The sequence below is a fragment of the Staurois parvus genome, unplaced genomic scaffold, assembly GCF_062004578.1.
Source record: "Staurois parvus isolate SC_StPar_1 unplaced genomic scaffold, SC_StPar_1.0 ptg000191l, whole genome shotgun sequence".
Lineage (NCBI taxonomy): Eukaryota > Metazoa > Chordata > Amphibia > Anura > Ranidae > Staurois > Staurois parvus.
The window spans coordinates 8,633,607-8,649,110 of NW_028317987.1; the positions used below are offsets into that span (position 1 = coordinate 8,633,607).

At 47.3% G+C, this 15,504-nt stretch overlaps 1 protein-coding gene across 1 annotated transcript in view; it reads right to left on the minus strand.

Moving 5' to 3' along the window:
• The window catches only part of LOC149461971 (uncharacterized), a 208,482-nt gene extending 193,265 nt beyond the window's left edge, over positions 1-15,217 (minus strand). Inside the window, exons 1-3 of the mRNA XM_089677773.1 lie at positions 14,856-15,217; positions 12,714-12,808; positions 1,142-2,070 (exon numbers count right to left, since the gene is read on the minus strand). Coding sequence (XP_089533899.1) covers positions 1,142-2,070; positions 12,714-12,808; positions 14,856-15,217 — 1,386 coding nt within the window. The remainder of the gene's footprint in view (positions 1-1,141; positions 2,071-12,713; positions 12,809-14,855) is intronic.
• Between the last annotated feature and the right edge of the window lie 287 nt (positions 15,218-15,504).

Consider the following 15,504-nt stretch of genomic DNA (forward strand, 5'->3'; position numbering starts at 1 on the left):
AGAAAAAAATCAGGAAACAGTAAAATAAGGAATCCGATTGGTCAGGAAGATCCCTTGTCTGGAATGTGGGGGCGGAGTCATTATTATTGGTGTACAATACAACACACAATGTGTTCCATTATTATAACAAAGTATTGTAGAAAAGATCCCAACATGTGACATGGCTGAATGAATGCTGGTCATATTACTTCATCTATTCTCTAAGTGGGGCGGTATCTATTGGGCCAATCCCTTTTACAAACCACACATAATATCGCCCTTCAAAGTGAAAACAGAAACGATTTGCAGAAAATCAAAGAGTAGAAATATTTTCCAGTGGATCCCCTCTACCCAGACCCCATATGTAGACATAGAACAACAAGCCGTGTTCCCTCTCGTGCCGCACTCCTCCAACCACCCAAACCCACACAGAAGCCAAGGGAAATAATGAGAGGAAAGTTCCCCCCTAGTTTGGGGCGGAGTTCTCCTTCCCTCCTGTTGGGGGATGGGAGAAGGATGGACTGAAGACAGAGAGACACTTTGGGGTCACCACTGTTCTGTAGAGCCTTGAAATGAAGGCCATCAACTTCAGAAGTTCTTGTTGTCTGTGTAAAGTTCCCCGATAACGAGATCTGGGCTCTCCCGGCTTCTAGCTCTGTAACCCGCTATATCATTATCAGGAAACGCAACTCCGACACCCAAGAAGGGTTGAAGTTGTGTCCTTCATTTCCAGGATCTACTGACCACTCTGCACCCCGACATTTACTGCACTTCATCCATGTCTTTGGGGGCCTCTGATCTCCTTAACAACTGTTTCTTCCATGAAGAAGATCAGCCATGGAGTATATCTGAGGTGTATATCAGGGTGTGCTTCTTCCCCACATGAGAGCTGGGATGTCCAGCAACATTCATCTAGAAAACATTTCCCGCACTGAAGACACTAATACACCTCCAGGGTTGTGTAGGACCCCTGATGTACAGGAAGACAGGACTTCAGTGAGGAACACTTCCCTCACTCAGGACAGGAAAGTGGATTCTTCCCCACATGAGATCTCTGATGTGTGGAAAGACTGGACTTCTGTGAAAAACATTTCCCGCACACAGGACAGGAATACGGCTTCTCCCCCATGTGAGATCTCTGATGTCTGTAAAGACTGAACTTCTGTGAAAAACATTTCCCGCACTCAGAACAGGAATACGGCTTCTCCCCCGTGTGAGATCTCTGATGTTTATGAAGACCGGACATCTCTGAAAAACGTTTTCCACACTCAGAACAGGAAACTGGTTTCTCCCCCGTGTGAGATCTCTGGTGTATGTAAAGATTGGACTTCCTTGTAAAACATTTTCCACACTCAGAACAGGAATATGCCTTCTCCCCTGTGTGAGATCTCTGATGTGTGTAAAGATGGGACTTCTGTGAAAAACATTTCCCACACTCAGGACATAAATATGGCTTCTCCCCCGTGTGAGATCTCTGGTGTATGTAAAGATTGGACTTCAGTGAAAAACATTTCCAACACTCGGGACAGGAATATGCCTTCTCCCCCGTGTGAGATCTCTGATGTGTGTAAAGTTGGGACTTCAGTGAAAAACATTTTCCACACTCAGAACAGGAATATGGCTTCTCCCCCGTGTGAGATCTCTGATGTCTGTAAAGACTGGACTTCTCTGAAAAACATTTTCCACACTCAGGACAAGAATATGGCTTCTCCCCCATGTGAGATCTTTTATGCACATTAAGATGGGATTTATAACTGAAACATTTCCCACACTCAGCACAGGAATATGGCTTCTCCCCCGTGTGAGACCTTTTATGCACATTAAGACGGCATTCATAAAGGAAACCCTTCCCACACTCAGTACAGGAGAAGCTCTTCCCTGTTGGAAGGCCGGTCCGGTCCCGCACAGTCTGAGGATCCTCAGGATACGAGGAATCCGATGGTCCATCTACACTGGGTGGTGCCGGATGGACATTGGAGGGAGCCGGGTTTTCTCCTGGACTATACTGTGTGATGTCCTCATCTTCTACTTTCCAGTCTGGAGACAAAGTGAGACAATCCTCGGAGGTTTTCCTCATCTCCCGGCCATGGACTAAAATACAAAGACAAAGAGGATTACTAGACAGGAGCTGATTGGTTCCCCCAAACCAGGACTCTGCCCACATCAGGCAGCTTGGTCTCTGAGGAGCTTACAATTCCACCCTCAAGGGAACTAGGAAATGGCTCCTCTGATCTCTTACCAGGTCATTTCTTTATTCATGGACCTTAGTCAGAGAGTGAGGAAACAACCAGAACTGTCTTTTATAGGAGGGACAGTGATGAGGGGATTATAGGACGAGAGTCCCCACCCCCTCTATCACTCATCACCATCTTCCCAACACAAGAAGTACTGCACTTCCTTATTTAGTCCATGATTTAGTCATGAAGAACAGCGGGGCTGAGCCCCACCAGAGGTCAGAGAGTGAGGATGGGGGAGAACAACCAAGATGAAGACTGGACTGATCCTGAAGACCACCATCATTGGGGTATTGACTCCTCCCTCATTATCACTTTCTGTTTAAGGGTCCAAAGTTGGAAAATGTCCAGCTGGTAGGAAATGGGTGTAACAAAGAGAATCCATATTATGTGTATATATAGCAGTGGGGGGAGGGGGGAGAACAGAAGTCAGGACTATGTAATGTACAACATAGAGTATACAGTGCAGGGGTCAGGAGTATGTAATGTACAACATAGAGTATATAGTGCAGGGGTCAGGAGTATGTAATGTACAACATAGAGTATATAGTGCAGGGGTCAGGAGTATGTAATGTACAATATAAATTATATAGTGTAATGGTCAGGACTGATAATATTGTTATTCAATAATTAAAGGTCCTTAAAGGGTTGCTTGTCTCCCATCTCCTGAGACTGCACTCAGTGACTTGGGTCTGAGACACTACAGACATATCCCTCCACCCGGCACAGCCAGCAGATAACAGAGAAGGTCCCCTGGAAGAGTCAGGCACAAGGCAGGAGACCCCAGTCACATGTCCTGGGTGCCTACATTATGCAATGCTTAGAGTAAAAATCAATATTTTTCTGCCAGCTGAACCCCAGAACCTCCATAAATCCAGTCTAGAGACATAAATTGTGTCTGCAGCACAGAGAAGGAAGATTATCCGAGAGAAATCCAGGAATACAGGACGGGGAACACAGCTCAGGAAAGTGACCAGGGGATTACAGGCTGATATCACCCAGTCCCCGCCCTACTCTGGACCAATCAGTGAGCAGTATGGGTGGAGGAATGGATTTAGTGTTCATGACCCACCTGTGCTGATCTCTGTAGGAGTGTCCTCCTCTATAAATGTCCCCGTTATTCCATCCTCCTCCATAGACTGCTGATCATCCCTCACATACGCCTCTTCTTCTTCTGCTTTCACCTCAAATTCTATATCGATTGGATCTCCACTCTAAATCAAGGAAATGAGAGAAAATATCATCTGTAAATTATAAGCTTAAATAAAAAAATCCATATAGTGCCTCCACGAGTCCATGTTCTAGATGCTCCTTCCCACCAACCTTGTAATAGTGAGGGATGGTGTGACCTTCCTGTGTGGAATCCCGGGAATACAGAGGACGGGGACATCTCTCTGGTGGGTTCCCATGACTGGATCCATCTGTAGGAAACACACACACTGACTGAATCCATTGTTTTTATGTGTTTATCAGATGATGGGGGATCTAGGTGGATCCTCTGTACTGCTCTCTCCTTTACAATAAAGTCTCCTCTTACCCGGTGATGTGAGGGGCGGCTGATTGTCCATCATGACGTCCTTGTAGAGATCCTTGTGTCCTTCTAAATACTCCCACTCCTCCATGGAGAAATAGACAGTGACACCCTGACACCTTATAGGAACCTGACACACACAATGATACAGTCACCATCCAGACACATCCCTTGTCTGTTACTGGAGAATGTCCCAGAATTCCCGGCACCGCTCACCTCTCCTGTCAGCAGCTCCATCATCTTCTTGGTGACTTCTAGAATCTTCTCCATGTTGTGTCTCTCAGGGTTTAGGGAGTCACATGGAGGCACTGTGATGGTCATATGATCACCTGACTTCAGAAGAGGAAATCTCTGTATTGAGGAACCAATAGGAATATCATGTTAGACTCCCAGAATCCTCCTCACCTCTCCAGTCAGGTCTGTGTTTTATTAATAGAGATGAGAGTGATGACATGTGACCTCCCAGAATCCTCCTCACCTCTCCGGTCAGGTCTGTTTTATTAATAGAGATGATAGTGATGTCATGTGACTTCCCAGAATCCTCCTCACCTCTCCGGTCAGGTCTGTGTTTTATTAATAGAGATAAGAGTGATGTCATGTGACCTCCCAGAATCCTCCTCACCTCTCCGGTCAGGTCTGTGTTTTATTAATAGAGATAAGAGTGATGTCATGTGACCTCCCAGAATCCTCCTCACCTCTCCGGTCAGGTCTGTGTTTTATTAATAGAGATAAGAGTGATGTCATGTGACCTCCCAGAATCCTCCTCACCTCTCCGGTCAGCAGGTAGATGATCTCCAGGGTGAGGTTTAGTATCTTCTCAGTCATGTGACTCCGGTCCTCCTCCATCCTCATTGGTGCCATCATGTGATCTATACAGGTCTCCTTGTAGACGGATAACTTTGGGAAATGAAAGTAAGAATGATTTGGATGGTATTGGTCACACAATAATAGGATGTGGATGTGAGGGGGGAATAGGAGGGTTGCTGGACATTGAAGAATTACTGCTCCCCCTATGAGAAGACATTTAGTTTGGACTCAGGGATTTACAAATCCTATCTCCCGACTCTCGGGACATGTAGTTCTGGGCGCTGTGCAGGTTGTGTTCTTACATTTATCCTTGTTGCAGGCAAGCAGCAGGGCTTACTGAAGAAAGTGATTAGTAGACTCCGGGGGGGGGGGGGGGGGGCAGGCTGCAGCTGGGCACGCTCAGTGTCTGTGACACTTGTTCAGACAGCACACTTCCCCCCTCCCTCCCCGCATAGATGGGGGAGGAGAGAGATTCTGTTTTGCTCCGCCTCTTCCCGCCCCTCTGCTCTGTGACTGCCCCGTGGGTGGGAAATTTGAAGATCCATCTGGTTGTACAATTGGCGATGTCTGAGCCTGCAGAGAGCAGCCTGGGGGTGAGCGATCTCTGCTCTACCATGGAGCTTTCCCCACCTCCTCCCCTTCTCTCCTTATCTACCTCCCCCCTCCCTGTTCTTCCAGGAGCTTCACACTTCACTATTCCATGTCCAGTTAGCTGCTGAGCTCTGATGTAAGGGGGGTGGACTCCGCTGAGCTCTGATGTAAGGGGGGACTCCGCTGAGCTCTGACGTAAGGGGGGTGGACTCCGCTGAGCTCTGACGTAAGGGGGGTGGACTCCGCTGAGCTCCGACGTAAGGGGGGTGGACTCCGCTGAGCTCCGACGTAAGGGGGGTGGACTCCGCTGAGCTCTGACGTAAGGGGGGTGGACTCCGCTGAGCTCTGACGTAAGGGGGGTGGACTCCGCTGAGCTCTGACGTAAGGGGGGTGGACTCCGCTGAGCTCTGACGTAAGGGGGGTGGACTCCGCTGAGCTCTGACGTAAGGGGGGTGGACTCCGCTGAGCTCTGACGTAAGGGGGGTGGACTCCGCTGAGCTCTGACGTAAGGGGGGTGGACTCCGCTGAGCTCTGACGTAAGGGGGGTGGACTCCGTTGAGCTCTGACGTAAGGGGGGTGGACTCCGCTGAGCTCTGACGTAAGGGGGGTGGACTCCGCTGAGCTCTGACGTAAGGGGGGATTCTGCTGGACACTGACATAAGGGGGGACTCCACTGGACACTGATGTAAGGGGGGGACTCTGCTGGACACTGACATACGGGGGGGGGACTCTGCTGGACACTGACATAAGGGGGGGGACTCTGCTGGACACTGACATAAGGGGGGGGACTCTGCTGGACACTGACATAAGGGGGGGGACTCTGCTGGACACTGATATAAGGGGGGGGACTCTGCTGGACACTGATGTAAGGGGGGGCCTCTGCTGGACACTGACGTAAGGGGGGCCTCTGCTGGACACTGACGTAAGGGGGGCACTCCGCTGGACACTGACATAAGGGGGGCACTCCGCTGGACACTGACATAAGGGGGGCACTCCGCTGGACACTGACGTAAGGGGTAAAGATGGGGACTTTTATGCAAGGGGGGACTCTTATGTGAACATGGTGCTCATCCTGACTGCTGCACTCTCTATGTTGTGTTTTGTACTTACTCCTGGCCCCTGCACTCTCTATGTTGTGTTTCTGTACTTACTCCTGGCCCCTGCACTCTCTATGTTGTGTCTTTGTACTTACTCCTGGCCCCTGCACTCTCTATGTTGTGTTTTGTACTTACTCCTGGCCCCTGCACTCTCTATGTTGTGTTTTGTACTTACTCCTGGCCCCTGCACTCTCTATGTTGTGTTTTGTACTTACTCCTGGCCCCTGCACTCTCTATGTTGTGTTTCTGTACTTACTCCTGGCCCCTGCACTCTCTATGTTGTCTTTGTACTTACTCCTGGCCCCCGCACTCTCTATGTTGTCTTTGTACTTACTCCTGGCCCCTGCACTCTCTATGTTGTCTTTGTACTTACTCCTGGCCCCTGCACTCTATATGTTGTGTTTTGTACTTACTCCTGGCCCCTGCACTCTATATGTTGTGTTTTGTACTTACTCCTGGCCCCTGCACTCTATATGTTGTGTTTTTGTACTTACTCCTGGCCCCTGCACTCTATATGTTGTGTTTGTACTTACTCCTGGCCCCTGCACTCTATATGTTGTGTTTTGTACTTACTCCTGGCCCCTGCACTCTCTATGTTGTGTTTTGTACTTCCTCCTGGCCCCTGCACTCTATATGTTGTGTTTTGTACTTACTCCTGGCCCCTGCACTCTCTATGTTGTTTTGTACTTACTCCTGGCCCCTGCACTCTATATGTTGTGTTTTGTACTTACTCCTGGCCCCTGCACTCTATACATTATGTTGTATGTAGACCTGACTAAGATGTTCATTGTCCCAATAGTTGCTGGTTGGAATGAAATTCTTCTTTAAGGTCGGCTCATTAAGGCAGTCCATACATTACTCATATTGTTCATCCAATCAGTGGGCTGAACAGAAAACAAAATGATCCAATCCTGGAGGACACTGGAGCTTGATTTGTCTGCTCAGCATGTGCTTGTACTGAGCACCCAAGTGCTCCCATGTGCATCAACCTTCATATTCTCCACCCTGGCAAAGTCATTTCATGCTTTATAGGGACATCCATCCATTGACAGTCCTTCGTGATAAAACGTCTCATTCAGTAATAGTAGAACAATAAACACCGGATATAAATATGGTTTGGGTTACAATTATTATTTTTATCAGGACAAGTAGATTGTCATGAGGGACAAGTAGTTTCGGCCCCCGATTTAGTCCCTTGGACAAATAGTTTTTTGATAAATTTCCACATCGCTGGGACTGCTTAACGTTTAGTACATTTTCAAGGTCCTGGGTCCTCGGCTTGCTGGATCAGAAATCCCCTTTTCTCTGTTGGGTTTGTTTGGTCTCTGAACTGGTTTTGATGAGTTTTAGATCTGCAGACAAGGAATGATAAATACGATCCTTCCTATGACTTGTTTGCTCTGAGGCCGTGCTGTGAGGTCAATGTCGGCTCATCATGAGGTCCAGGAAGGGGAACTTGATGACTTTTGCCTGGAGTTGCTGGATAATCAGGATAATTGCCCGATATCCGGCTGCAAGGCTCCAATCTCCGGCAGCCTGCTGACTGACAGGAGTGATGTCACTGTCACTCTCTGCAGGAAGAGAAGGGATTGGATTGGATAGCAGGAGGATGCTGCTGGTAGAGCAGGGAGAGCTTTGGGGGAGGACTCTGTTCTCCTCCCTCCAATGGCAGCTCAGTGTGGGTAGGAGGGGGACAACAGGGGGAAGACCTTTGGTTGCCAAATATACTGTAATATCCAGGACATTGTACAGAGTGGTGGTGGGTTCCTGGGGCTCTGAATTCCAGCACCGGGCACTGCCAGAGCCTGTGTCATGGGAAGGTATGGGACTGTCTCTGAAAGATGTATAGCACTGACCCCTGACTACCTTTTAGTCTATGCTGAGCATACAGACCTCCTTTAGAAACAAGTGCCCACCCCGGGGTGAAGACTGTCCTTCATTCCACTTGGACAATATTATTTGACCAGTGAGATGGTAAGAAGGTGAAGGTCGCCTTCTTTTCTTGGCTGGAGTTCTGTAAGGAGGTCTGAAAGTAAGTTCAGGTAGGAGGACCATCATAGACCAACAGCCCCCTCCCTAACTCAGCGACTCCCTGAGCCATAGTACCTCCTCTTCTCTCAGAGATCTCCTATCAAGGACCCAAAGTCCTTCAGCTACTCTACCCCCTCAGAGAACTTGAACTCCACTACCCTCCAAGGGGCCCCAAAGTCCTCCATCCTCTGTACCCCCAAAGAGATCCCTCAGCTCCCCTTCATCCATCAGAACCCTTAGAGGACCATATTACTAGAATTTATCTCCACAATGAGGAGAATGTTCCGGCCCCGGAAGTGGGGGAATGTTCTGCCCCTGAAGGGGTTAATCTGGGTTCCCACACTATATATGTGTGTGTATCATCATCTGCTGGATATAAAAGACGTCACAGTGACTATGGAGGAAGAGGATGGACATGACTATGGAGAAAGAGGACGGACATGACTATGGAGGAAGAGGACGGACATGACTGGAGGAAGAGGACGGACATGACTATGGAGGAAGAGGACGGACATGACTATGGAGGAAGAGGATGGATGTGACTATGGAGGAAGAGGATGGACATTACTATGCAGGAAGAGGATGGACATGACAATGGAGGAAGAGGATGGACATGACTATGGAGGAAGAGGAAGGACATGATTTTGGAGAAAGAGGACGGACATTACTATGGAGGAAGAGGATGGATATGACTATGGAGGAAGAGGACAGACATGACGGGGGTTACTGGGTGTAATAGAACATAGCATCTTATTACCTCCTCTGCTGCCACTTCCACCGTCTTCTTGCTGGTTCTTACTGTATGGAACTTCCTGTCTTTATTCCAGATGACTTCCTGTCTGTACCTGACATCACTTCCTGTCTGTACCTGACATCACTTCCTGTCTGTATTCCATAGAGACCTTCTGTTTGGATATAAGTGAGATCACCACCTTGTGGATTTCAGAGGAACTGCAGAAACAATTGAGTACTGTCTGTGATACTTTTTTTATTTGCACTAACATACAATTTTGAGGACAAGCTTTCGGGGTATGTCCCCTTATTCAAGGTCCGAGCAGCACTGCTTGGACCTTGAAGAAGGGGACATACCCCGAAAGCTTGTCCTCAAAATTGTATGTTAGTGCAAATAAAAAAAGTATCACAGACAGTACTCAATTGTTTCTGTCACAAGTGCACTAATACGGCTACAATCATCTCAAGCAAAGAGGAACTGCAGAAACATCTCAGAATATCCATTCCTGTATTATATCTACCTTACAGGGCTACTGGGGAAGTTCAATAATAATAATAATAATAATAATAAATAGCTCTTATGTTTAATAAAGATATTTTATTACATATAGAAAAGTCTTAAAAACACAAAACACAAAATACAAATGTATAGTTAATAAAACAGATAACACCAAAACTGATCCTTTTGTTGAAAAAAATGCAAAAATAATCCTAAAGTATAAAAATAATATCAATCCACTGATAATGAAGATGTTAGACATAAATGACAAGGATGTAATGGTCACAGAGGAATGGTGGTGGAGATCTCTCAAAGTAAGAACACTTCCTTGAATGGTTCTATAAATAAAGAATGAATCCTGGAGGGAATAAAGCTGTAAAGCAATAAATAATATATAAACTGGGCCATCCACTTCATCCATAAAGACATTGTGATTGAAGATCTTCTAGATCACATAGAAGGAGGACTCATCCATGATTTCATACATTTGTTTGGAAGGATAGAACAATCCTCAGAAGGGAACATGTAGGATGACAGGAAAGGCTCCTGACTGGTGAGATCCTCCAAACATAATGATGACATCCATGAACTGGAGCGAGCTCGTTGGGGTGATAAAGCCAATCTGGAAACACTGTGTAGACGTTCTCCAAGAACTCAGCACACTCCAGGTGTGGAGAAAGTCTCCAGGTGGGTTTAGCCTGTCATTTATCATAGGTAGAAATGTCCACACATGGACTTCCACAGGGACCCCCAGACTACATATAGAACTTGGAGGTACCTGTAACATGAACAGGAGTTGGTGTTGCTGGAAGACTGGTCAGAGCAGTGGAGTTGATTGTAGATTTAGTCCTGTAGAACATCTGGTATATGGATACAAAGCCCCCCAGCTGGGAGTAAAGGGTGGAAATGGCTGGTGACCCCCAGATTTGGGCAATGATGTCATCACTATAAATGGATAAAACCGGCGCTATGTGTAACAACTCCAAACCTACAAAAACCTTCTAGCGGACTGCTGCTGTAACAAAGGGAAGGATTCCCTGTCATCTAGAAGAGCATTATGTGTCACAGCGCTGTCCTATTGTGTGTGCACAGAAATCATCACAAATACACTACAAATATGTGGAGACATTCAGAGATAAAGAGCTCGGGGCTCCAAATCCTATTCTCTGCACATCCACTGCTTCCACTTTACACCCACTTCATTGGTCTTATGGGGTTTATCAATAAATGAAGGAAACTGAACCGTGTGCAAATCCATCCACAACATAAAGTGCTTTGTGCTCAAGATGCTGCTCCCTGCACATCCACTGCTTCCACTTTACACCACTTCATTCATCTCATCAGATTTGCTACTATAGGAAATCATTTAAATGATGTCCCATCTCGCTGCTCGTAAAAACAATTCTGCAGCTAATTGGCCACTAGGATTACTTTTACATGAAAGCCGACCACCAGCTAATAAACCAGCACTAGAATGATGCCTGTAGCTGCAAGCATCCTCCCGGTATAACCACTCCAAGTCCAGCGACGTTCCAGTACATTGCTGGTCCATGTTGGACATATATGTACCAGCAGAGAACACGGACATACAATGAATCGGGTCTGCGGACCAATATGACTACAATTCATTCTTTTCTGTAATGTCCATGTTGGGGGTTCGGCCCAAACAAATGTTAAATTCATAAACGGTGATAGAGTTCCATGTGAATTGTGTGACAAGAGCTGAATTTGGGTGTCGCCATGTATTGTGGTGTATAAATTGCCTTGGCCCACAATTGGTACAAATCTTCTGTGAAGAACAGTGGAGGGGCTGAACACTAGTGCTGGCAGTGACCGGGCCGATCCGGCTAACACTGAGTATTGGGGACACTATACAAAGCCGGCACTAGTATAGTTCTGTTCATGATCAATATATTGATCCGTACAAACACTATACTAGTAATGGCGGTGATCAGCGACCTATAGCGTGAGTGCGACAGTGTGCGGCCAATCTAACGCCAGCTGACCCTGGCTGGGAGGGGCTTACTGACCCTGACACGATGTGATGTCACTAGTGGCAGGAACACAGAGATCAGTGATACATTCTATATACTGACATTGTACTAATGGCACTGGCTGGGTGACGGGGCCATCAAAGGGTTAAATGTGCTAATCTAACATGTGTGTACAATGTAGTGGTGCTTTTACTCGGTGCCGTGTTCTCTCTTCTCTCCCTGGACCGACCGGGGGGGCAGTGGGGGGTGCAGGCACATTGACACCCCAAAACAGGAAGTGATGCAGATTACGCCACTTTGCCAAGAGCTGCTGTTCGTCCACAAAATGCGGGTAAGTGGTTGGCAAGTAGTTAAAAAAAAAACTTAAAAAAATTTAAAACAAAATTCTCAATATGGTATTTAACTTTTTTTTAAATACTTTTACCAGAATAGTAGGATGTTACCATAGTAACCATTGTACTACTGTGGGGGGAGGGGGGTGATCAGGGATTTTGTTTCCACACTTTTCTTTGCTGTAGAAATAATGGTCATTTCTCCTGCAATGCAAAGCTTGCTGTCAGAACTGAACTCATTCATCAACTGTCATCAGTGAGTTAGATTTTTGACAGCTCAAGATAATGGTCTGTGATTGGCTGGAGCTGGTCACATGGTACAGGGTGCTGGGATTGGCCCCATGTATCATGTGACAGCTGTGTGCCAATCACAGCTCACTTGGAGGAGAAGCAGAGCTGTTATGAATGAGATTGATTCATAATAACTGCTTACATTGGGATCACCTAGAGATCACATGATCACCGGGTCACAATCACTGGGATCTTCATTCCGCTGTATCCACCAGACACAGCAGTCGGGGGAGGGGAGCGCTGTGTGCCGGCTCGGGTGTGTGGTGTGCCTCCTGTGTTAGTACAGCCAGAGTGACGTACAAGTACATTGCTTTGCCTGTAGCTGCCGCCTGGCCACAGTACATTGTGGGTGGGAAGCGGGTAATCTAGGACTAAGGATTCCAAGCTCACTTCTTGGGCCATGATATCATCCAGGCAAGAAATGTAAGTTCTGTGTTCCAATTATGAGGTGACAACAGCATAGAGTGCTTTCAGGATAATGTACAAAGGTAGACAAGCATTGCATGCTGTTGGTGTTTGAAGCAAGTTTGTCTCCTTTTTTATTACAGATAATACATTTTGTTTGGCTTTTTCTACATTGTTCCCCGATCCTGACATTCGTGGCCTCCTGGGCTGGATGTGCCGCTGGATCCAGGCCCTGGAGCAAGCCCTGGAGGTGGAACCAGACGAGGACCAGCCCAGCCTTGGAGCCTATTTCAGGCAGCAATTTTAGTTTAGTTACAATTTTTTATGATGTTTTATAGTTTTCTATTGATTGTTGGTAATAAATGTTCTATTTCTCTTGGACAGTGCCCTGTGTTGTGGCCTTCTTCAGCCTTTGCAGGTCGGCAATCTTCTTCATTGCAGTTGGTGCTGATCTGCATGTCCCTAAAGCATTGCAGGACTCTGCTAGCTCCAGCTGCACTGGACAATCTTGCTTACCTGGAATTTCTGGTAATGTCCAAACGAAGTGTTTTCTGGCAAGTCCAGCTTTAGGACTGTAGCAGATAGGATTGCATGTTTCCGAGAGGTAAACCAGCTCCTTCAATCCTAAGCTGGGATACATAAAGATTGAAGTTGTCTGCTTGCTGTCTGCAGCTACTCCCAATCTTGGTTTGCTTCCTCTTGTGAAATGCTGCAACACTTTACACAGAACACTCCATTCACGTTACATTGTTCACGTTTGGAGTAGCTCTTCATTCCATCCAGGGACTTCTACATAGCTTGGTGGGGTGTAGTTCTGCAGACTGCCAAAAGGGGGTGCAGCCAAGTAGACAATGTGGGGGGGATCCTGTGGGCCAACTCTGTCAAGATGTCTCCCATCACCTCATCTCTAGTTTGGATTGGCATTACACAGAAGTCACATGACTTGAAAGCTGCTCTTGGAAGGACTATCAGTTATGGATGAGACCAGTTACATGCAATGTCCCCCAGAAAAGAAGGGGCCCTAATGGGCAAATTGTCTATCTGCTCCACACATACCACTTGGATCCAACTTGTTCCTCATTCACATGTCAGTGTTTTGACAACAAGAGGTGGGGAGGGAATGAAGTGAGGAACAAGTGTCCACTGGGCACATAAATTCCATAGGCACACACGTCTAGAATCAGGCAGCTAAAGATCCTATGCTCCCCAACCAATCTCGGGGCAAGATGTTACACGGGGTGTAAAGCAAACTTAGTCTGGGTCCAGTTAGTCCAGCATAATGATAGTCCAAACAACAGAAGGCCTTCTTCTTATTCTCCCAGCTTTTCTGTGTCTCTAGCATTCCTTGGCAGGCTTACTGTGTGTAAGTTGTGTCCTGGTGTCACGCCTGGTGTCCTGGATATTACACACTTCTTGTATAGTGTGTGTCAATGAAGTAGCACAGGGAACATATTTGGACAGCAGTGTCAGTCTCTGGGGAGGTGAGTGTTCCATGCAGGAGTCTTGGCCAAAATCAGCACCCCAAAAAGACAAAAGCTAGCCGACACTTAGAGAACAAGCTGCAATATTGTGTGTTCCCATATTGGGGAACGTTGGCCTTGCCCACAGAGTCCACTGAGAATTCTAAGCTCCCTTGGGACAGCCAAATGGTTAGCAGATAATGGCCAACCGCTACATGTGCCAGAGAACTTGTGTGATGGGGAACAGCTAAAACTATTTGCAGGACAGACCACCAGGTGAAAGCAGCAGAAAGGCCAAAGAGTCTCACCACCAATGCCTCTGGAAGGTCACCTTTTAGTTTTCTTTCTGAAGTGCTGCTTTTTTAGTGTTCGCTATTTGGAATTATTGGTAGCCATACTCAGAAAAGCGCCTGTGTTGGATTCCCGACATGACCAAGCCTCCATTATTACCCCAAACGCATTTCTGACAATTTGAAAGACACGTTCTGCTACTTTCCAAATAATGTTTATTACAAAAAACATACAAAATTAATGGGGAGGAGGAGGCTGCTGCTGCAGAGGGGGTGGGTGTGAGGGTTGGGGGGGGGGGTACAGTGTGTGGGGGGCTGGGAAAGAGTGGTGGGGAGGGAGTGCTGGGGGAGAGGTTGAATGGGGGGAATGGAAAACAAGAAGAATGTGGGGAGGGGCATTTGAGGGCTGAGGAGAGTGGGCAGAATGTGGAAGGTAAGGGTGGAAATGGGATTGAGAGGAGGGGCATGTAGAAACAAGGGGAGGGGGTGTTAAAGTGGGGGTGTGGAGTGGGGGTGTGGTCAAGGGGCAAATTGGAGTGTGAGGAAGGTGCAGAAGAGGGATCCATGGGGAAGGAGGCATACTGGTCTTTAGGTGGGGTTTCTTGAGGGGGCTGCTCCAGAGTGCGTCGTTCCAGATTCGGCACCTCCAATGCTTGTTCCCCTGCTGATTTCCCGGCACTTTCTACAGGGGAACTCTGTGGCAACCTTGGCATTGGCACCAAACTACTACTGCACGGGGGTTGTGAGCCTCTGGCCGAAGGTGCATTTTGTTCAGCCCCTGCTTGACATAAGGCCCGGATATCATGACTAAGGTCCTGCAACACTGTAGTCTGATCCCTGACCGCGGTGACAAGTCCAAGCAGGGCTTCATGTTGGAGCACCAGTAACCTTTCTATATTACTGGACACATTAGAAAGCCTCCTTTGCTCCCATAATCTCTCCATGTTGAACATCCTTTCCCTAAGCTTGAGAAGGGGGCTGGGTCCAGGTGGACGGGGTGCTGATCCAGCTGCCTCCAATGTTGGCTGCTAGGAAAAACAAACAAAAAATTAACGAGTGTTTAACACACAGCACAAGGGTACAGTAGGACAGGGGGGTCGTCTGACACCAAACACTAGATCATGTTCTTGTCCCACCCCTAGGACCAGGTATTGGTGAATGCCTTTCCCTGACACATTACACTGGATGAACATTTGACTGAAATGAATGGTTTGGCATCTTTACCCAGACT